The sequence below is a fragment of the Odontesthes bonariensis genome, chromosome 4 (assembly GCF_027942865.1).
Source record: "Odontesthes bonariensis isolate fOdoBon6 chromosome 4, fOdoBon6.hap1, whole genome shotgun sequence".
NCBI lineage: Eukaryota > Metazoa > Chordata > Actinopteri > Atheriniformes > Atherinopsidae > Odontesthes > Odontesthes bonariensis.
The window spans coordinates 2,464,263-2,486,158 of NC_134509.1; the positions used below are offsets into that span (position 1 = coordinate 2,464,263).

Here is a 21,896-nt window from a genome sequence, read left to right on the forward strand (position 1 = left end):
ATGTAATCGTCTGTTAATCATGACACCTGTTGCGGCTCCGATAGATCACAGCTTTGACATTTTTAAATCCAGGTTAAAAACATTTCTGTTCTCATGTGTCTATGCATGAAATCTGCACGATATCTTTGAACTTATCTGGACTGTTGCTTGTTTTTAAATTCATTTAAATTATTTTATTTGTTTCTCTTTATATTCTTTTATGTATTTTTAATGCTTCTTCCACTCCCTGCTGCAATGCTTTCATTTTATGTAAAGTACTTTGAATGGTTTTGTACATGAAATGTGCTATACAAATAAATTTGATTTGATGACACCTGATAAATCACAGCTTTAACATTTTTTGTGGAGCATCTTGAGTGAAGCCGGATCATGAGAGAGGCTGTGTTCGAAACCGCATACTACATACTGCATACTGATCGATCAGACAGTATGCAGAGCGTTTACCCACAATGCATTTCGCTCCTGCCCGAGCCGAAATCAGCCGGCCTGAAGCTGATTTCCCTTAAGCTCTAAACTCTGTAAACTTTAGCAACATTTGAAACATTTTCAGGTGAGAAAGTAGTTGTTTAGATCCCCAACGTGTTGAAAACCTGACAAAATACCGGCTATTTACAATTTTGTTCCCACGAATTCGGCGCTACTAAAGCTAGCCGCAGTGAGCTAACGCACTTCCTGTTATTTTCACAAAATAAAATACTCGTTGCCTTTTATCATAGGGAAAGCCATTACCATACAATTGGTGCTTTTGTTTTGAAAACAGGAAGTGAACCTACCCTCGTTGTAGCTAGCTTGAAACTGCCGTTTTGACAGGAAATGACGATCGGCGACGTCACGTTACGTTGCATCTTGGGTAGTTTGAGTATGAGTAGTAACCTCATGATGCATACCCAACATTTAGGAGAATCTAGTATGCATCCGGGAACTTAAAAAAAGTTAAAGTAAGTAGGAGTAGTAGGAGAAGTATGCGGTTTTGAACACTGCCAGAGTGATTAGACTCTGAATCCTGAATAGGTGTGTGTGTGTGTGTCCTTTACCTCTGCGTTCGCTGGTAACCACCAGGGCTTCCTGCTGTTCTCCCCAGCCGACAGCGGTCCGAGCGGTGAGGCGGAACACGTAGGTCTGCTCAGAGGTAAGTCCCGTCACAGTGAACTGCCGAGCGTTGGAGCCCACCTCCACCGTGGTCCAGCGCTGAGGGTCTTTGATGTCCAGGCGGTAGGATATCTGATAACCTGGTGGGAGACAGTCACAATCTGTGTGAAACTCTTTTGTCTGAAAGATAGAGGAAAAAAAAAAAAAAACCCAGAAAACATAGCTGCACAATTCAACACCAAAGGTATCATCATTTCATTCAACTCACAAACAAAACCAGTTTCTCTGGAGCCTCTGAAAATGCAATCCGACAGGGAGGATCTGACAAATGTGACATCTTTCCTATTTAGTTAGAGACAACCATAGTTTTGATTCTGAACTCCTCACATTCTCTTTTATTGATATTATATAAACATACAGCGCCTTTTCTGTCCCCTTGGCAACGACCCACGGTGCACATGGCTTCCGTCTCAGGTGCAGTTGGCCATGTAATAACACCAGCATCCCTCAACACGTACGCACACATGCACTCAGACCACTGATCCCTGTCCAAGCTTTCCACAGGCCGCTGGCCACTCACAAAGGCTCTTATTATGAGGATTGTATTGTACACCAAATACACACACACCCCCTGTGTGTCTACAAACTGGTGTAAACACGCGAGTAAGCCGGTGTGATTAGGTCACACGAGGAATGTAGGGATAATGCTCTGCTCAAAGGCACCTAATCTGGGTTGGTGGGCGATAATCTCATCAGATAGTCTGATTGTATGTTAATGTGAATGCTGTGTGAAGAAGATTATAGGATAACAGCTAGATCACAAATCACAATTGGGTCAGGGCGCAGCATCGTTCTGAGCTCAATATCACTGGGACACTGCTGCTGTATCCATGTTACAGCGAGGGATAGTTTCAGATGAACCAAAGATTTAACATGTACCTCATGGTGTGCCTTTAGTATGTCTTAGGACTGGGCAACGATTAAAATTTTTTATGTAATTAATCACATGATTTCCCTGATTAATCTCGATTAATCGCATTTGTACGCAGAATCCCAAAATGAATTCAAAAGTAGCGTATAGCCTTTAGCATTTAGTTTTATTTTAAATGTGCTGCCAAATGAATGAAAGTGCCATAACATTTGTTGTGCAAACACACTTTTAACATCAGCATCTTTCTGTAGTTTTTATGTAGAAGCCTCGCTCCACTGTCTGTTTCCTTGAATGACTTGCTGCTATCAGTTGTGTGTTTTGCCTTTAAGTGATATTTTAGACTGGAACTACTACGCTGAGAAGACAATTCAACTTGGCTGTAAATGCAGGAGTTTTTTTTAAATTTATTTTGAAATACGTGCTTTTATGTTGAAACCAGTAAAACAGGAAGTAGCGCCGGTTAGCTCCGTGAGCTTCACACCTGTAGCGGTGATGTTACCTGCTAGTTTCTCTTTGTTTTATTCCTCCATGCTTGGTGGTGTTTGCTGTAACTGTGTGAATGTGATGAAGAGGAGAAGTGGAAGTTAAAGAATCCTAGTTCTGACCCTGCAGATTGCCTCTGGGGAATGACTCTGCAGTTGGTTGAGAAGCAGCTAAAGTGGCCAGTATTACTTTGATTATTTATTGGTACCAGCGACAATGCTAAGAATGCTATTTCTTTAATGATTACAACAACTAATGTTGTCTTTTCTTTGTTTACTCGAACATTTAGTTCTACGGTGTTGATGTGGCGTTAATAAACATCTGTGAGAAGAACCGGAGTCTCGCATCCAATCAATGGGCGGCATATTGGCAGAGTTTACAGATGACTTTGGTTCTGTCGACTCCGCCGTCTGGAAGAACTTTAAAATGAAAATGGCCGAGTAAAAGTTCCATACCCTTCTCCATGGCTGTGTTTGAAACCGCATGCTTCCCCTACTTCTCCTACTACTCATACTGACTTTTTTTCCCGGATGCATACTAGATTCTCCGAAATGTTGGGTATGCATCATGAGGTTACTACTCATACTCAAACTACCCAAGATGCAACGTAACGTGACGTCGCCGATCGTCATTTCCTGTCAAAACGGCAGTTTCAAGTTAGCTACAACGAGGGTAGGTTCACTTCCTGTTTTCAAAAGAAAAGCACCAATTGTATGGTAATGGCTTTCCCTATGATAAAAGGCAACGGGTATTTTATTTTGTGAAAATAACCGGAAGTGCGTTGCTCACTGCGGCTAGCTTTAGTAGCGCCGAATTCGTGGGAACATAATTGTAAACAGCCGGTATTTTGTCAGGTTTTCAACACGTTGGGGATCTAAACGACTACTTTCTCACCTGAAAATGTTTCAAATGTTGCTAAAGTTTACAGAGTTTAGAGCTTAAGAGAAATCAGCTTCAGGCCGGCTGATTTCGGCTCGGGCAGGAGCGAAATGCATTGTGGGTAAACGCTCTGCATACTGTCTGATCGATGAGTATGCAGTATGCAAGTATGTAGTATGCAGTATGTAGTATGCAGTATGCAGTATGCAGTATTAGTATGTAGTATGCAGTATGTAGTATTAGTATTTAGTATGCAGTATGTAGTATTAGTATGTAGTATGCAGTATGTAGTATGCAGTATGTAGTATGCAGTATGTAGTATGCAGTATGCAGTATTAGTATGTAGTATGCAGTATGTAGTATTTAGTATGCAGTATGTAGTATTAGTATGTAGTATACAGTATGTAGTATTAGTATGTAGTATGCAGTATGTAGTATTAGTATGTAGTATGCAGTATGTAGTATTTAGTATGCAGTATGCAGTATGTAGTATTTAGTATGTAGTATGTAGTATGTAGTATGCAGTATGTAGTATTTAGTATGCAGTATGCAGTATGTAGTATGTAGTATGTAGTATGTAGTATGCAGTATGTAGTATTTAGTATGCAGTATGCAGTATGTAGTATTAGTATGTAGTATGCAGTATGTAGTATTTAGTATGCAGTATGCAGTATGTAGTATTTAGTATGTAGTATGTAGTATGCAGTATGTAGTATTAGTACGTAGTATGCAGTATGTAGTATGCAGTATTAGTATGTAGTATGCAGTATGTAGTATTTAGTATGCAGTATGCAGTATGTAGTATTTAGTATGTAGTATGTAGTATGCAGTATGCGGTTTCGAACACAGCCCATGTTTGGTGGATCTGCCGATTACTTTCTTTTCCGGTTCCGCAGCAGACGGCAACAGACTTTTACAATAATAAAATAAATAATAAAACCTGCGCTAATGCGCGATTAAATATTTATCGATGTTAAATAATTAACACGTTAACGCGATAATAACGAGTTAACTCACCCAGCCCTAGTATGTCTCATGTTACCTCCGAGCGGGAAGCACTCAGGATGAGCAGCTTCTGTTTCTCGCTGACCTTCTGCGGAATACGTTCGTTTGTCCAGTATTGCTTTATCTTGGATTTAAAGGTGCTCTTTGTCAAAAAAACTCAAACTACAGCCATCAACAGAACTGGGAAATGCAATACCTATGAGGTAATTAACAGAGATTTGGGTTTTCCTGTAATATGTGCCACTGAACTGGGTGTGAATCACCGTTGTGTTTACTCTGCCCTACAGCCCACAGAAGAAGAAGAAGAAGAAGAAGAAGAAGAAGAAGAAGAAGAAGAAGAGGAAGAGGAAGAGGAAGAGGAAGCAGTAGCCGGTGCTGGCATCAGCAAACAGACAAACAGCATTAAATACATTAAGCATTAAAATACATAAACAGAGAACAGAGCCATGTAGAAGTTAATCACAACAACAGCAGAAACTCCTACCAAGCGACCTTCCCCACCCCCCCCTCCCACAGAGAAACAGCATTCAGCAGCAAAGGTACAAAATGATATAAAAAGAGACCGAACTAAAGTAAATATTTACTTTTGAGCAGTCAAGGAAAGAAAAACCTTCTAGACTGGTGAATAACAAGCTTGTGTTTGAAAAGCAATCAACAGGCTGAAAAAAACAGAAGACTTATAAATGAATAAACTGATCTTAAATGGGATTGGAAACGTACCTCATTAGGTAAAACTGTCTCCTTTTGGTCAAATCAAATCAAATCAAATTTATTGTAGCACATTTCATGTCCAAAACCATTCAAAGTGCGTCACATAAAATAAAAGCATTGCAGCAGGGAGTGGAAGAAGCATTAAAATACATAAAAGAATATAAAGAGAAACAAATAAAATCATTTAAATGAATTTAAAAGCAAGCAACAGTCCAGATAAGTTCAAAGATGTGGTGTTTATTTTTAACTACCAGAGCTGCAAAAATCCACCTTTAAGCGGCTGAACAGTTCAGTTTGTAATAAAAACGAGTAAAACACTTCATATTTCTATACAGACTTTTGCAATAGTTTCAACAAACAAGCATAGTTTAAACCAGAGCTGCGGACAGATTCCCGCTGAGGCTCGGAACGTGCTAAATGCAAACGCCAACCTACAGGCTTGTTAGTGTTTTATCCCCCAAACAGGATTGAACACGCAGAGAAAACCTAATGTAAGTCAAATCAGGGCTTTCCACACACTGTGTTCCCAATTAATTTGGTTAACGTTTCATTGTTTGTGTCAAGCGTTTCACGCAACGCTTTGTTGGCTGTTTACTTCGACTGCATTCAAAGCTGTTCTAAATGCAAGATTATGAATGCATTAATTAAAGTTAGTGGGCATACTGATGACATTATTCTGTTTGCTAATTAACTCCCCTGTTTACAGCAACTCTTGTAATTTGGGATAATTTTGCTATGATTTGTGTATCACCACACCCGATTAAACTGCCACTGTGTTTAAATGTGTCATTAAGTGACATTGTCATTGTTTTTCTCACATTTAACACACTCAAAGTTTACTTAATGCAAACTGTTTTTTGTTGAATATGTTTTTTCACACTATAGCAGAGATACTCATTGCGCGGCTCGCGAGCCACATCCGGCTCCTCAAGCTTTAATTAACATTTAAATAACAATTTTTTTTCAAATAGCATACAGCGAATAGCTCCTTTAGCCAGCGCTAGATGCAGGCACAATGGATCGGTTTTTAATTCAAAAAGGGCAAAAACCAGCACAGAAACCATGCTCATCCTGAATGTCTCACTATGATTACAACAACAAACTACAAATACAACATGAAGAAAGTCAAGGACATGCACGCCAGCTTCTGCTCATCCCAGTATTAAAGTGATACTCCGGAGTAGATTCAACCTGGGGTCATTTGAACCGTGATATCCAGCCAAGTAGCCCACCCGTAGTTTTTTCGATATTGGCTGAACATCAGCTGAGTTACAGAGTTATCCCGAATAGCTTCGTACAAGGGTTAATGGATCCTGGCCGTATCTCCAAAATTACCACACTAAAATCACATGCCATGACACCAAACTTCTACAGTAGTACAAATATGGTCTGTACTCACCAAACGATGCATTTGGAAGTTTGAAAAAAGTCCAGGAGTTTATTATTATCAACACAAGCCTGATAGCTTCTCTGCTGCTAAAGCTGCGTCGACGTCACTTCAGAGAGCTGGGAGCTTCAAAGTAAGATGAGGGTTGATTCAATTCAATTCAATTCAAAAATACTTTATTTATCCCAGAGGGAAATTAAATGTTGATGTAGCTCAATTAAATCAAGGAGTTATTATAGATGCTGATGGCTGTGGGCAGGAAAGATTTCCTGTAGCGGTCCGTTTTGCATCCAAACTGAAGAAGCCTTTGACTGAAGAGACTCTGTTTTCTGATAACAGTCTCACGGAGAGGATGTTCAGGGTTGTCCATAATTCTCTTGATTTTATGCAAAATCCTTCTTTGCATTATTGTCTCCAGAGGTTCCACAGCCGTCCCCAGAACAGAACCAGCCTTCTTTATCAGGTTGTTGAGTCTTTTTAGGTCCCTGGTTCTGATGCTGCTGCTCCAACAGATGACGCCAGAGGAAATGACGCTCTCAACAACAGACTTGTAGAAGATCTGCAACATCTTGTTGCAAACCTTGAAGGACCTTAGCTTCCTCAAGAAGTACAGTCTGCTCTGTCCTTTCTTGTAGATTGCTTCACTGTTGTGTCTCCAGTCCAGTCTGTTGTCCACATGAACACCAAGGTATTTATATTCCTCAACCACCTCCACTTCTTCTCCCATGATGGAAACAGGGTTTGATCTGACCCTGTTTCTCCTGAAATCTACAATCATCTCCTTTGTTTTGTTAACATTCAAGATGAGATGATTGTTCCCACACCATGCCACAAAGCGGTCCACCAGCTCTCTGTACTCAGCTTCTTGTCCATCTCTGATACACCCGACAACTGCAGAGTCATCTGAATATTTCTGTAGATGACAGGAGTCTGACTTGTACTGGAAGTCTGAAGTGTACAGAGTGAAAAGGAATGGTGAGAGTACAGTCCCCTGTGGTGCTCCTGTGCTGCTGATCACCTGGTTAGACACACAATTCAGTCTGACAAACTGTGGTCTGTTTGTCAGGTAGTCATTAATCTTGAAAAAATTGATCTACTACTGTAGACAACAAAGCAAGGCTGCTCAATTTCTCCATTGATAAAATAATTTCACAACTCTACAACATAAAAATTCATAAAAAAACATGTAGAATATAGCATATACTTTGTTGTCTACAGTAGTAGATCAACCCTCATCTTACTTTGAAGCTCCCAGCTCCCTGGAGTGACGTCGACGCAGCTTTAGCTGCAGAGAAGCTATCAGGCTTGTGTTGATACTAATAAACTCCTGGACTATGTACAAACTTCCAAATGCATCGTTTTGTGAGTACAGACCATATTTGTACTCCTGTAGAAGTTTGGTGTCATGGCATGTGATTTTAGTGTGGTAATTTTGGAGATACTGCCAGGATCCATTAACCCTTGTACGAAGCTATTCGGGATAACTCTGTAACTCAGCTGATGTTCAGCCAATATCGAAAAAACTGCGGGTGGGCTACTTGGCTGGATATCACGGTTCAAATGACCCCAGGTTGAATCTACTCCGGAGTATCACTTTAAGGTAAATGTGGTCTTAATTGAAAATGTATTGGCTGTGTTGTTTCTTTGTTTGTGGGATGTTTTATATGTAGAAATGCATATTTGCAAAAAGGGGACTTTAGTATGTTGTGGTAAAAGTGTCTCTTCCCTTGATTTTGCTGCCAATGTGGCTCTGGTGAAAAAAATAGTGAGTATCACTGGTTTAGAGTTATAAAATAGATTGTGTCATAAACTGCTCTGCAGCGCAGGCGGTGAGCCAATTCACACATTTAAATGGTCTGTTTTGTGATTTTACCGTAAGGACGCTCGTCATTGAATCGTCATCAGAACTGATTATGGAACAGGACTGTAGTTTGTATTTGTATCCGTCATACATTTGCGCATTATGTTCAAAGATGTTGTGGGAGAATGCAGATGCGTCGCTGTGCTGTGCCACGTTGGACTGGACACCTTCACTGCTATTGTCTCTCCTTTGTCCACCTTTTGGGTCGGCTCTCCACGGGTTGAGAACCCAAAGAGAAATGGCAGAAACCAGTCCTCTGCACACACACACGCACACACACACACACACACACACACACACACGCACACACACACACACACACACACACACACACACACACACACACACACACACAAACACCGTGCATTCAACAAGGACACAGCAGGACTGCGTGTCTCTGTGTGTCAGTGCAATGAAAAGAGGGATTTGCCCTCCCACTCATCCCTCTGTCACTGAGTGGTGTCGCACTAAATGTCCTCCCTCCAAAGCAATATAGTCACACATCACTCAAACTGTCCTGCTCAACTCCCTCCCCTACTGAGAGGACAAATACCGGCTCTTTCCTTCTGTTCAGTGCACACACACACATGTGCACACACACACACGTGCACACTCCTGTCCCTCTTCTCACCTCTGCACATCTCTGTATTTCCCTCCCTGCTCTCAGCAGCTCACACATCCCCATCACCTGTTCTGTCACCTGTTCTGTCACCTGTTCTGTCTGCTTCACGCTGCACTGTTGATGCTCGACTGTTTCAGAATCCAGTGAATTTCATAAATCTAAACAGGTTTATAAATAAGCCCATGTATCAATGTGGAAAACTGTCTTCAGCATTGCATCAGACATTTTCTCAGTTACTGTTTTCACTGCTCTCACACTCACACACACAGACACTCAAACATAGATAAACTTCCAAACATTTCAGCCGTGAAATGGAGGAAACTGACCCTCGTTTGAAAGCACAGAATCAGCTCTCTTTCATTTTATGGTTCTTACTTCCTTCCCTCCCTTGAAGGTTCACAGCAGAATGTGTCTGTATCTGCCTGCACATGTTAAAGGGACAGTTCGCCTCTTTTGACATGAAGCTGTGTGACATCCCATATCAGCAACATCATTTCTGAACATCTTCTTACCCCCTGCTGCGTCCTGTGAGCAGAGTTCCAGCCTCGTTTTGGTGTTGATGAAGGTAGTCCGGCTAGTTGGCTGGGGTTTAAAAAATAAAGCGTTTTGCTTCTCAAAACAATATGCGTTCAACAGAGTAATACATTTGCATCACAAAATGGTTCTCCAGGAAAAAGTCAGACCTCACAATCTCTTGGCCCTATTTTCTCTCCCTTCGTATCACTGCCTGCTGCCGCCTGCCGACAGCCGCGCCTGTTACGGTGTTTGCTGCTCGGTCTGCACAGCAGGCAGTGATACGAAGGGAGAGAAAATAGGGCCAAGAGATTGTGAGGTCTGACTTTTTCCTGGAGAACCATTTTGTGATGCAAATGTATTACTCTGTTGAACGCATATTGTTGTGAGAAGCAAAACGCTTTATTTTTTAAACCCCAGCCAACTAGCCGGACTACCTTCATCAACACCAAAACGAGGCTGGAACTCTGCTCACAGGACGCAGCAGGGGGTAAGAAGATGTTCATACATGATGTTGCTGATATGGGATGTTACACAGCTTCATGTCAAAAGAGGCGAACTATCCCTTTAAAAACTGCTAAATAATTTCTCCTATAGCCTGAGCTTTTGTCCTTCAGTAATTTGTCTGCTCGCTTGTGTATGTCAGTGTTTGCTTTCATACCCAAAATGATGCCGTTGGGGAAGGAGGGCGGCTGCCAGACCACCCTAACTGATGTCATTCGAACGTCTGGAAACATCATGCGGACGGGGGGGCCTGGCACTGGAAAGCAAAACAGAAAAAAGGGAGTTGGCAGCAGAATGAAAGCATATCAATATCCAGTTTAAAAAAAAAAAAAAGCAGCCAAAGGAGCTGCTGAAAAGAACTCCTTCATTACCGTAATGAGAGGGCCAGCATCCCAGCATCTGGCTCTTATATTCTAACATGTTAGCATGTTGGCACAAAGGCTCACAAATAGATGTGCAGATGCTTGCCAACGATGCACATTTCAGAAAGCACTCGTAAAAGGACACAGTGTAGGAATTGTAATTTTCTTCCCGCCTCGCACAGACGTTGACTTTATTCCTGATAAAAGTGCATGTTCCACATCAGCAAATACATGTCAACTTGAATGTGTGAGTGCATTTGTGGGTGTACAGTACGTGTGTGTGTGTGAGTGTGTGTGAGTGGAGGTTCATTATACATTGCAGGGAATTGACTTCCCTGTTCTTGTTTCATCCTGAAATGAGAAAAACTTTTCAAACGTGACACTGCTTGATAGAGGATGATGGTGTGTGTGCCTGTGTGTGTGTGTGTTTGCTTGCGGTTCATAATTCTGACACACCAGGTTGCTGCTTTTCTGAAATGTCTGCAGTGGTTACCGGGTCTCTGCATCCGATGCCTCACACTCGCACACAAACACACTCACACTCTGACAGCAAAGTGTAAAAAGGTGAAGAACAGCTGGAGATTTAGTGAGGGAGGCAGAGAAGTTGAAGAAAAACTTTTGGACAAAGGCCAGTAATAAAACAGAGACAGAGATGGAGCTCCTACCGTCTTGTTTGGTCCTGAGCAGAACGGGGTTGCTGGGTGGGCCATCGCCCATCCGTGTGTACGCCAGCACTTGCAGCTCGTACATTGTGTATTTTTTAAGGGCCCCAAGGAGCAGCGATAAATTTCCCTCTCCTTCTGTCACCTGAACACCAGGAGGGCCTTCAGAGTCTTTCTCACTGTACAGCACCTGTGAACAATGACAAAAACAATGTTGGACATGAATTCACATCCACAAGACGGTACATTCTAATGAACAACTAAACCCGACAGGAACCCGTCACTCACGCTGCTGCTTATTTGTCCTGAGTTTCCACTATCTTTTGTAACTTTATATGACAAGGTTGCCAGTATTCTACAGTATAGTGACTGACCATTAAACAAGCTAAGTCAAAAATGTTTCACTCGTGCATGCTGTAGAAACGAGGCTCCCGCTGATCCATTCCTCCCATTGATAAAACCTTTAAAACACAAAGTATTACAACATAATTTACAGTTATGATAAAGAATAAAGTAAAAATTTAAACCACAATGAGAAATATAGATGAGAGAATTGTATTTATTCATGCAATAATTGCTTGTTTCAATAATAATTGTTGCTTGTTCATTTAAATTCATTTAAATTATTTTATTTGTTTCTCTTTATATTCTTTTATGTATTTTTAATGCTTCTTCCACTCCCTGCTGCAATGCTTTTATTTTATGTGAAGCACTTTGAATTGTTTGTACATTAAAATGTGCTACAAATAAATTTTATTTGATTTTGACAATAAATACCATCAGCAAAGAAAAAACAACCTTTAAATAAGAGTCCAGTCACCCCATGCAGAGCAAAATATATTGGGTTGGCTAACGTAGACAGGCTTATGTGCAGCCCTTTGAAAATGTTGCTACATTTAGGTTGAATTCTGATTGCCTACAAGTTAGCTTGAAGTGGAATTTAAAGTTGGGAAATTTGATAATGAACAAAAAAGCGCAAACAACAATTACACTGATCATTTAAATAATTTTCAGTGTTTAGTTTCACTCAGTCTCAAGGCATGTGATGACGTCTGTCTTTTTAGCTGCAGGGAAAAGATAAAAGACCAACAACAGCACCGGTACATGAAACTGTAGCCCACATATGGCTGCAACTGCTCCCAAGTAGCAGCAAGATACTAGAAGAAGTACATTTGTGTTACTATGGAGACAGTTAGGCAGCAATCAGGCCAAAACTAAATACTCAAAGCAGAAACATGATCATCTGATACTTTAAAAACAAGCATCTTAAAATTGATTCTATAACTAACAGGCTAATTAACAAGGGATCATAGGACTATTTGTTTGTAAAAAGGAAGCTGTAAGAACAAAAGAATCCAGTTAAAAATGAACACCCAGCTACAGGAAAGTGTCTGCAGGGTACTAACAAAACCAGAGCAACGCTGGGGATGTTCATCATAGCAAAGTCAGTGATGGAACATGTAAGTTTGTGCAAAGATGTGTCTCAGAGACGGAGATAGAAGCACAAAGAAAAAGACTTTACCGTTCGTGTCTGGTCCTTTCATCAGATCGTGTGATGGTGTGAAATATAGGATTTGTATGTTGCTGAAATAAAAATTACGCTTGCAGCCATGTGTAAAAAAAAAATCAACAAAAAGAAGAAAAAACTCCCACAAAACTTGTTTTTCAAGTTTGTGAGCTTGAACTAGAATATTACACACTTAAAACACCTTAAGGAAAACGTCACCCCGAGCTTAAATGTCTGAAAACAAAAATAGACGTGAGGCAGTCACAGCAGGAAGAGGGGCGACTCTTCAGCATCTACTGGGGGAAGAAAGGTGTAAAAAAGCTGCTGCTGGCAGCCACTTCTCATCTATTAACATGGCAGACACGCCGCTCAGTAAGATCCACAGGAAGGCGCAAGAAAACACACAGATGTGGGGTGTGATGTGCTTTGGGCATGGTGGATAATGTGACCTGGATTTTATACATTCTCAAAAAAAAAAAGGGGGATTGGGAGGTGGAGCACTTTTTTTTTTACATCACCCAAACAGAGCTTGTTTTCCTTCTGCAGATTTATGCAGTCATAACACAGCCATGTCCAAGAGGCGCACTCAGTGCCACTTTTAGATCAACAAATAGACATACAACTCATGGATGGATATATGGCTGTTCTGATGGATGCTGAGGGTCACTAAGAAAGGCAGCCTTGCAAAAACATCGACGTTTTCTAAGCGCTTTCCTCTTGATTGTGAAATTTGAATAAACTGCTGCAGGGTGTGTGTATTTTTAGAGACGTTGGACATCCCGATATGTCAACCAACCACCTGGGCTTGCAACACGACAGTCATCCCTGCCGTGTTTTGTAGAAACAAGAAAAGGGTGATTTCTGACATGGAGAATGTGGATGCACGGCAGTTGCTTAAGTGGGTGGGAAGTCTGGACATAAATACTAATGCTGAACCTCCTCCAAAGCATATTCAGACCATGAATAAACACGGGAAACATTGCAATTTCTTGCCAAAAAAATGCAGTTTTACGTTTTTGAATAACAGATAAAGTACCTTCCAAAACCGACCGGCTTTAAGGATTATTGTTCATTTTACACCACTGAATAATCCAGCTATTGTTTCACCTACAACATGGCACAAAGTGCTGTTTTATGAAAGCAGAAAAGCTCCTCTAATATGCATGCATACTATTACACACATGCCCCCGAACATAATTACAGCAGCAAGCTGTTTTTAAAAGCAAAAGTGCAAGAGGAACAAACTGAAATGGTTACAGGATATTACATCATGTTCACATTCTATCAGATTTCTGTTTGCATCTGTGTGAGAGTGAGAGTGCTCAGCGGAGTTGGAGGACGTGATAATGGGCCGAAAGGGTCAAGTGAGAATGTCTTTTTTGTGTTTTTATTCACCTTATACCCGAGAAGGACTCCGTTCCTTTGTGCCCGAGGAAGAGCAGCCCAGGTGAGCATGATCCTGGAGGAACTCACTGCCTCAGCAGTCGCATTCGCCGGACACCCAGACGGAACTGAAGAACACACAAAGGGAACACATGCACACAGGCTACTTCACTCTCTGAACCAATCTTCGATTTTACCTCCATCATCTTCCCCTCCCTCTTTCCATCAAATCTTCCCTCTTTGAAACAGAGGGAGCCAGCAGAGGGCAGAGAGAGGTGGAAGGATGAGAGGAGACACAGGAAGGTAATTGGAGCACTTTATTTCTCATCCATCTGCCTTCTTATGCCCAGCCAGTACAATCACAGGCCTCTCTGTTGGATACTGCAAACAGGAAGAAGGAGAAGCGAACGAGGTCTGTGCTCATACCCGATTCGGCGGTGAGTGCTTTGACAGTGTGGCTCCACGGCCCGGGTCCTATAGAGTTGAACGCTTGTGTCTGAACTTGGTACTGGGTCCAGGGATTCAGATCCTCTAATGTGGCCTCAGCGGCGTCCCCTCCACCCTCAGCATCCTTAGTCCTGTTCTTCCCCAGGCCATCTGTCCTCCATACACGCAGCCGGTAGCCCACAGACTCTGGACTACTGTTGTATTCGGACTCTGGGAGAGGCTGAAGGCAAGGATGAGAAACAGAGCAGAGCATTTAATGTTACGACCCAGCTCAGCCAGTGTAACATTATAGAAAAAAAAAAAATCAAATAAAAATAGTAATAAAAATAGTAATAATGATAAGTGTTTATTGTTAAGTTTTCTTTTTCGTGGAATTAAAGCTGAAATTTTACAATAATCCAAAAGTGGGTCTTAAAACAATCCCCTAAATAAAAGAAAAACTCCAAAACAAATAATTACATCTTAAAGTTAGAGAGGTAATTCAAAACTCAAAACAAAACCAAAACGAAGCCAAAACAAAATCAAACAAACCAAGAGGCTTCAAAACCAGCGTTAGTCAAAATAACATAAAACCAAAACACAGGACTCTTCAAAAACAACCGAGCTACAAACGGGTTCTGGTAGCGCCTTCAGAACATACAAAAAACATGAGAAAAGTCACAGTCCAGCACGAGCTAGTCAAGCTATCCAAAAGTGGAGGTTTAAATTGGGAGGCCTCTTCAGTGATGGATCAAGAGAAGGATGTTCCAAAAAGTGAGCCATTCTGAGCAAACCCTACAGAGGCACCCCCAAAACCCAAACCAAACAATTTCCACTGAACTAGAGTCACGGGATCGTATTAAAGATCCCGGACAAGCCCCCATTTAATGTTAAGAGCATTGGTTTTGTAAGCACTTTGCAAATGAGTTAAGACAGTTACACATTCTTACAAAACTCTAAACAAATACAAATGCATTAGTGTAAGAGTAAAAGTAAACCCATGTCTGCTTAGAAAAGATTTACGCCACTTCCCGGGCAGGTTCTTATATTATTGAATTTTGTAGTTTTTATTCCATCATCCATTTTCATTGCACAGTTTCATGAATGAGAATCAGTGAGCCAATCCCAGCCCATGCAATCAGCTCGAGTCACCAACTGGCAGCCAAGAGCTGCCTCCTGCTTGGTAATTCATAGAGTTAGAGAAATGGCTGAAGGGCTTTCCATGAAAAAAAAGGAATAAAAAGATAAGTTTGTCATGCGATGGAATAAAATAGAATGATTCGAAGAAAAACTGTCCTATTTCTGAAAACAGACGGAGATGATTCATACATACAGGCATGAATTACTGAAGGTGAAGAGAGTCGCTCACATGTATTTTGGAAAAGATCAGAGTGATTATGACGTCAAACCTCAAAAGTGATCGGTTTATGGAAATGTCTGATATCTTATCTAAATGAGCCTCGCCTATTTTAAACTAGAGCTGCAAGATATTTTTGTTTAATCATCAATATTATGATAGAGGAAGAGGAGGATATGCATTCATCCCTGAGCAATAACCGGCTCTCACTCAGAGGGAATCATCTCAGGTGAAACCAAACCTGCGTCGTGGCTGCAGTCCAGTTTTAAAACGACTTTATTTCACACTGGCAGCATTTCGGAACCGGAGTGTATCATGTTCCCAACTGTAAAACTGAAATTCAGTTGAACAAATTCAAGTATTTCTGTTGTATTTATTAACTGTCACACCTACTGCCAACACTCTTGCAGATTGTTTCCACACCATGTCCTCCCTGCTGCTCTGTCATTATTATCCGTGGCTCAAATCCTCTATCTGGCTGATTTCTGGCCCTAGGCCATGGGTTACATCTACGTAGTGATGGGATATACAGGAGTCTGCATGCCGTGTTTTATTAAAATAAATTGATTGTATATGGTGTATATTTTGTGCTGTTTGATGTGCCATCCATCAAAAATAGACCAGCCGCGTGTTATTTGAGAAGCAGATTACAAAGCAGCTTCTTGGATGCTTCTGAAACTCACCACAATTCAAGTGAATGGGATTATAACTGGATTGAATAGGACCGTATCTCTAAAGTGCCTTGAGAGGACTTTTGTTGTAAACTGGCGCCGTATGAATAAACTGAGCTGAATTAAATGATTCATTCTCACTACGTAAATCCATTAAAATAATCTTGTGAAAATTGTTTTTTATGTCTTAGTATATCATTTATAAAAAAATATATATATATTAATATTATTATATTATAATAATATATAAATAATAAATATAATAATAAAAACACAATATATTATAATAATATAATAATAATAATAATAATATATGTGTGATAGTGATATTATTATAATAATATAATAATATTATTATATTATTTATTTTTTAATAAATGATATACTAAGACATAAAAACTTGGTACTGGGTCCAGGGATTCAGATCCTCTAATGTGACCTCAGCAATCGCATTTCTTTTTTTTTTTACGTCATGTATTTTAAATCAATACAAAAGCAAAAAAAATTGTCAAAGTAAATTTGCACTGAAAAAGCCTCACTGCTTTCTGCCCTTTGAAATCTCAATTCTCGATCATTCTACCTCTTTTTCCATCTCAGTCCTCCATTTATAATTTTCTCTAACCGAACCCTCTCCTCACTTTTTCTCTGCAATTTCATCTTCCTAAAGAGCCTCCATGAGATGATGCCTTACTTCCACAATTCATTTTCCTAAAATCATGTAAGCTCCAAGTTGAGTTTGTTCACAGTGGATAATTCCACAGTTGACCATTTTAACCAGAACTGTACAGTGGTTGCTCTGTGCTGTGTAAATGATAAGGAAGTGAGACACCCCGTCATTTTAAATACCCGAGTGATTTAGCACAGCTTAGCATTTAGGAGCCATAACACTGACTGTCACATTAGCTTTATTGCCCTTAATATGCAGCTTAGAATAATAGCCTTGGCTAAAACCATTGTGATGGTTCCATTATAGCAGAAAACTAGCATAGCTCGGGCCCGTCGCTAACATACAGGTTAAATTCCATTAGCATGCTGCACTGGTAGCCCATCTCTGTCTGATTTGACAGGCTCTTTTTCTCATTCCAACTCTTAAATGGAAAATACTCTGCTCTCCATTTGTGTTGTAATAGAAGAATGGAAGGGCGAGTAAAAGAGAGAGATGGAAGGAAAGACAGAGGGATGACGAGCAGAAACAAGAGCAAAAAGCAGAAAAGAGACAGTGAGGAGAAAATTACATTACCAGTTTGTGCTGGTAGTGGTCCCAAAAAACGGTGAATGGGAAATGTGACAGATTAGTGTTAGCACTGATAACCAAGAGAGACACTGATTACAGGCTGTCAGCCACTCAACCTGTTCAGTCCTGCTGCTGGTGAGCCAACGTACAATACGCACTTCATGCACAAGGACTCCGATGTAAAAATAAGAGCGAATACAGGAAAAGGGTGAGCAAAGAAACCAAAGGAATCCCAGCCTAATTAGCACGATTTAAATGAGTGTAAAGGGGCAGAAGAGGGCTTAATGGCTCTCAGATTCGGGTGTGTGCGTCAGTACCTTCCAGCTGAATCGGAGGCTGGTCTGTGTGGCAGACACAAGGCTGAGGTTGGAGGGGTGTGCATCAGGGGCTGCCTGTAAGGTCTGAATCAGCCTTGAGGGGGCACTCAGGGGGCTGGAACCAACAATGTTCGCCTGCTGGATCCTGAACCTGGTGATGAAAAAAAACAGTCGTGCAATTGTCTTTTTGATCGTAAAAGTGGAAAAGAGTTCTGATCAGGAGCTCTCAACCGACTCGGAGATTGAAATGTCTTTGGAATTTAAAGCCTGCATTGCACATTGGTGTTGTGTGTACTGGTTTAATACTTTGGGTTGAGTATTTCTACGTTTACTGAAAGTCCCATCAGAACTTTGTGTTTAGCATACAAGAACAGTGGGTTATACGTTAACATTAGGGCTGGGCGAGTTAACTCGTTATTATCGCGTTAACTCGTTAATTATTTAACGCCAATAAATATTTTATTGTGCATTAACACAGTTTTAATTTTTTTTTATAATTATTATTATTTATTATTTTTGGGGGCTTTTGTGCCTTTAATGGATAGGAAAGTTCAGAGAGACAGGAAGCAGGGGGCAGAGAGAGGGGGAACGACACGCAGCACAGGGCCGTCCGATGCGGGACTCGAACCGGGTTTTTATTTTGTAAAAGTCTGTTGCTCACAGGCTTTTATTTTGTAAAAGTCTGCTGCTCACAGGCTTTTATTATTCTAAAAGTCTGCTGCTCACAGGCTTTTATTTTGTAAAAGTCTGCTGCGCACAGGCTTTTATTCTGTAAAAGTCTGCTGCTGTCTGCTGTGGAACAGGAAAAGAAAGTAATCGGCGGATCCACCAAACATGGAGAAGGGTACGGAACTTTTACTCGGCCATTTTCATGTTAAAGTTCTTCCAGACGGCGGAGTCGACAGAACCAAAGTCATCTGTAAACTCTGCCAAGTTGAATTGTCTTCTCAGCGTAGTAGTTCCAGTCTAAAATATCACTTAAAGGCAAAACACACAACTGATAGCAGCAAGTCATTCAAGGAAACAGACAGTGGAGCGAGGCTTCTACATAAAAACTACAGAAAGATGCTGATGTTAAAAGTGTGTTTGCACAACAAATGTTATGGCACTTTCATTCATATGGCAGCACATTTAAAATAAAACTAAATGCTAAAAGCTATACGCTACTTTTGGATTCATTTTTGGATTCTGCGTACAAATGCGATTAATCGTGATTAATCAGGGAAATCATGTGATTAATTAGATTAAACATTTTAATCGTTGCCCAGCCCTAGTTAACATATGAACATACCATGGTAAGCATGACAAAAATGATGCAATAATGATAGCTGCAAACATACTGGTGAGGCCAAAGTTGTCCCAAAACACAACCTCCTGGAACTACCAGCATGTTTATGGCCTTATGGTTCACATGTGGTCACCAAGACTGCAGACTTTTGGTGACCACATGTAATGGTGCTAGATAGATAGACAGATTTATTAATCCGGAGGGAAATTTAAAGTATTCAGCAGCTGCATAGATGCCCAAAGGCAGGTTAGTATCAACAACAAACAAAAACTCAATTAGTAACAACATACAATAGGATACAAGTATAAAAAAATAAATATGAATAGAAAATATGCTATCCAGGTAGAGAAAGACCAAATGTGTTTATTGATAGAAAGACTAGAGAATCATCAGGGAATTTACTGGGAATTTGATTGCTGCTGCAGTAAAAATGCTGCTGTTTCTAATTATTTTTACAATAAACAAAAGGACATCATCATTATGTTTGAACTCGTCGGGCTCAAGGTTGAGATGAAGGGCAATTTATTCACAGAGCACATTTAAGGTGGTGAAAGTGCTTTCTAGTCAAATGAATAGATACAGTTACGTCTTAGATACATCTAAACCCATCGACACACACGTTTGTTCTGTAAACACAAGCTTGAAGCTATTTTATAAAACATCAGTCCTTATTTATCCGACAGGGCGTGGAACAAAACATTCCAGCATTTACAAGGCCAGCCGACAATAATTCACCACTATGACAGATTTAAGGGTGTTCCCACTGTATAGTATAGTATAATTAAAGTATGTAAGGTTTCTGTCATTCAATTTGAAACATAAATAACAATCCCCTGAAACTATGAGTGGTGCTTCTGACTCCACAATCGGCTCCCATCAGTATGCTTTTAGTGATGTGGATCCCTTTTTTTTTAATAGTTATGTCCTGCTGTTTTGTTTTGTTTCTTGAACCCCAGTTTTTCTCTTCAGGGATTCTTACTTTCAGGTTAACCTGATTTACGGGATGATTTTATTTAATTTTTTTTACACAGCACCATCACAGAAGAAGTCATTGGAAACAGTTTGGAAAGGCACTTTGAAAACATACATGGCAGATGATTCGGATGATTGGAGGGGCCATCTGTCTACTACCGTCTGTCAAGCGCTAGATTCAACAAATCACATCAATGGAGTGGGGAAGCGTAAATCAAGCTCTTGCCAAAGGAAGTTGGAGGATAAACATCTTTTTAGTAGACAAAAGCACTCATGTTGCTCTTTGGCCTTTTTCTCAATGAAGCAAGTCGGTTTTCAGTAGGTTGTGATGTCACCGATGTGGTGCAGTATTAATCCATGCTAACCTCTTTGGAGCCACAGCTGCTGGCTATCACACTTAAATCCCACCAGCAACTACCAGCACCAGATGCTGATTGTTCTTTTGGCCACGAATGCCTGGCGAGATGGTTTCTTTTGTGATCATGATCTCACAAAAATCCATCTGCCTCGCACGTCAACTTCCATGTCAGCAGGTATAAAGTTAAATCCCACCGTTACAGTTTACACACACAGCCTGAATAAAAGAGGAATCACAGCAGACTTTTTGTGCTGTGCAGAGGTGGGTAGTAACCAGTTACATTTACTCCGTTACATTTACTTGAGTAAGTTTTTGAAAAAATTATACTTCTATGAGTAGTTTTAAATCTCTATACTTTTTACTGTTACTTGAGTAGATGTGTGCAGCAGAAACTGTCCTCTTACTCCGCTACATTAGGCTACAATGAGCTGGTTACTTTTCTTCTTACCTCTTTGGTATTCTACGCCTCATTATTTTTATCCCCCCGCGTACGCCTCATTTTAATGTTTTATTCTGACAGAGAGAGAGACTTCCGCCAAAGGCTCTACCACCTGACTGTGTTCCACCAATCAGACGCAGCCGTGCGGTCTGGTCACGTGACCGTACTCGATCTCAGCGGCGGGACGGGTTAGCTTTAGCATTAGCAGTCGTAGCAAACAAACAAAGAAACAGATGAAAAATGTCAGAACCAACGGTGGGAAATGAAGACGCAGACGAGGCCTCATACTGAAAGCATGTTTACCTTACAAAGAGTGAGAAACAGCAGCTACATTATGTGTCTTCTGTGTCAACCAAAACAAACGCACATTTCAGCAGAAACTCAACATCTAACTTGAGGAAACATGTAGCGCTAAGTTTCCTAAACTCGTTTTCCCCCATGGATAGGTGAATGTTTGTTTTTTAGGTTACATATGGGTTACAGATGTTTTAAACATTTCCTAAGTCTCTTTTATTTTTTATTGAAGTTCTTGAATTTACCTGGATTATTTTAATTTAAGCTATTTTGTAATTAATTAATTAATTTTAATTTATTTTATCAATTGGATGAACTCTAATTGGCCTAAAGATGATTATTTAGTATTTTTGTCTGTCTGATTGAATGCTTGTGTTAACAAATAAATCAGACGTTACTCAACAGTTACTCAGTACTTGAGTAGTTTTTTCACCTCTTACTCAAGTAATCATTTGGATGAATACTTTTTACTTTTACTTGAGTCACATTATTCTGAAGTAACAGTACTTTTACTTGAGTACAATTTTTGGCTGCTCTACCCACCTTTGAAGAGATGTCACACAGATTTAATCAATTTACCTTTCTTTGATTTATGAGGTGGACTGCATGCTCTTTGGGTTGGTTAATGCATGAAAAATGTT

At 40.4% G+C, this 21,896-nt stretch overlaps 1 protein-coding gene across 2 annotated transcripts in view; it reads right to left on the reverse strand.

Moving 5' to 3' along the window:
• LOC142378219 (protein sidekick-1-like) overlaps positions 1-21,896 on the reverse strand; it is a 364,323-nt gene that overhangs the window by 45,376 nt on the left and 297,051 nt on the right. For both annotated transcript variants that reach the window (XM_075462488.1, XM_075462487.1), the window contains 6 exons: positions 17,905-18,055; positions 14,326-14,566; positions 13,912-14,027; positions 11,013-11,199; positions 10,143-10,241; positions 1,035-1,229 (listed from right to left, as the gene is read on the reverse strand). In XM_075462488.1, the coding sequence (XP_075318603.1) occupies positions 1,035-1,229; positions 10,143-10,241; positions 11,013-11,199; positions 13,912-14,027; positions 14,326-14,566; positions 17,905-18,055 (989 nt within the window). The remainder of the gene's footprint in view (positions 1-1,034; positions 1,230-10,142; positions 10,242-11,012; positions 11,200-13,911; positions 14,028-14,325; positions 14,567-17,904; positions 18,056-21,896) is intronic.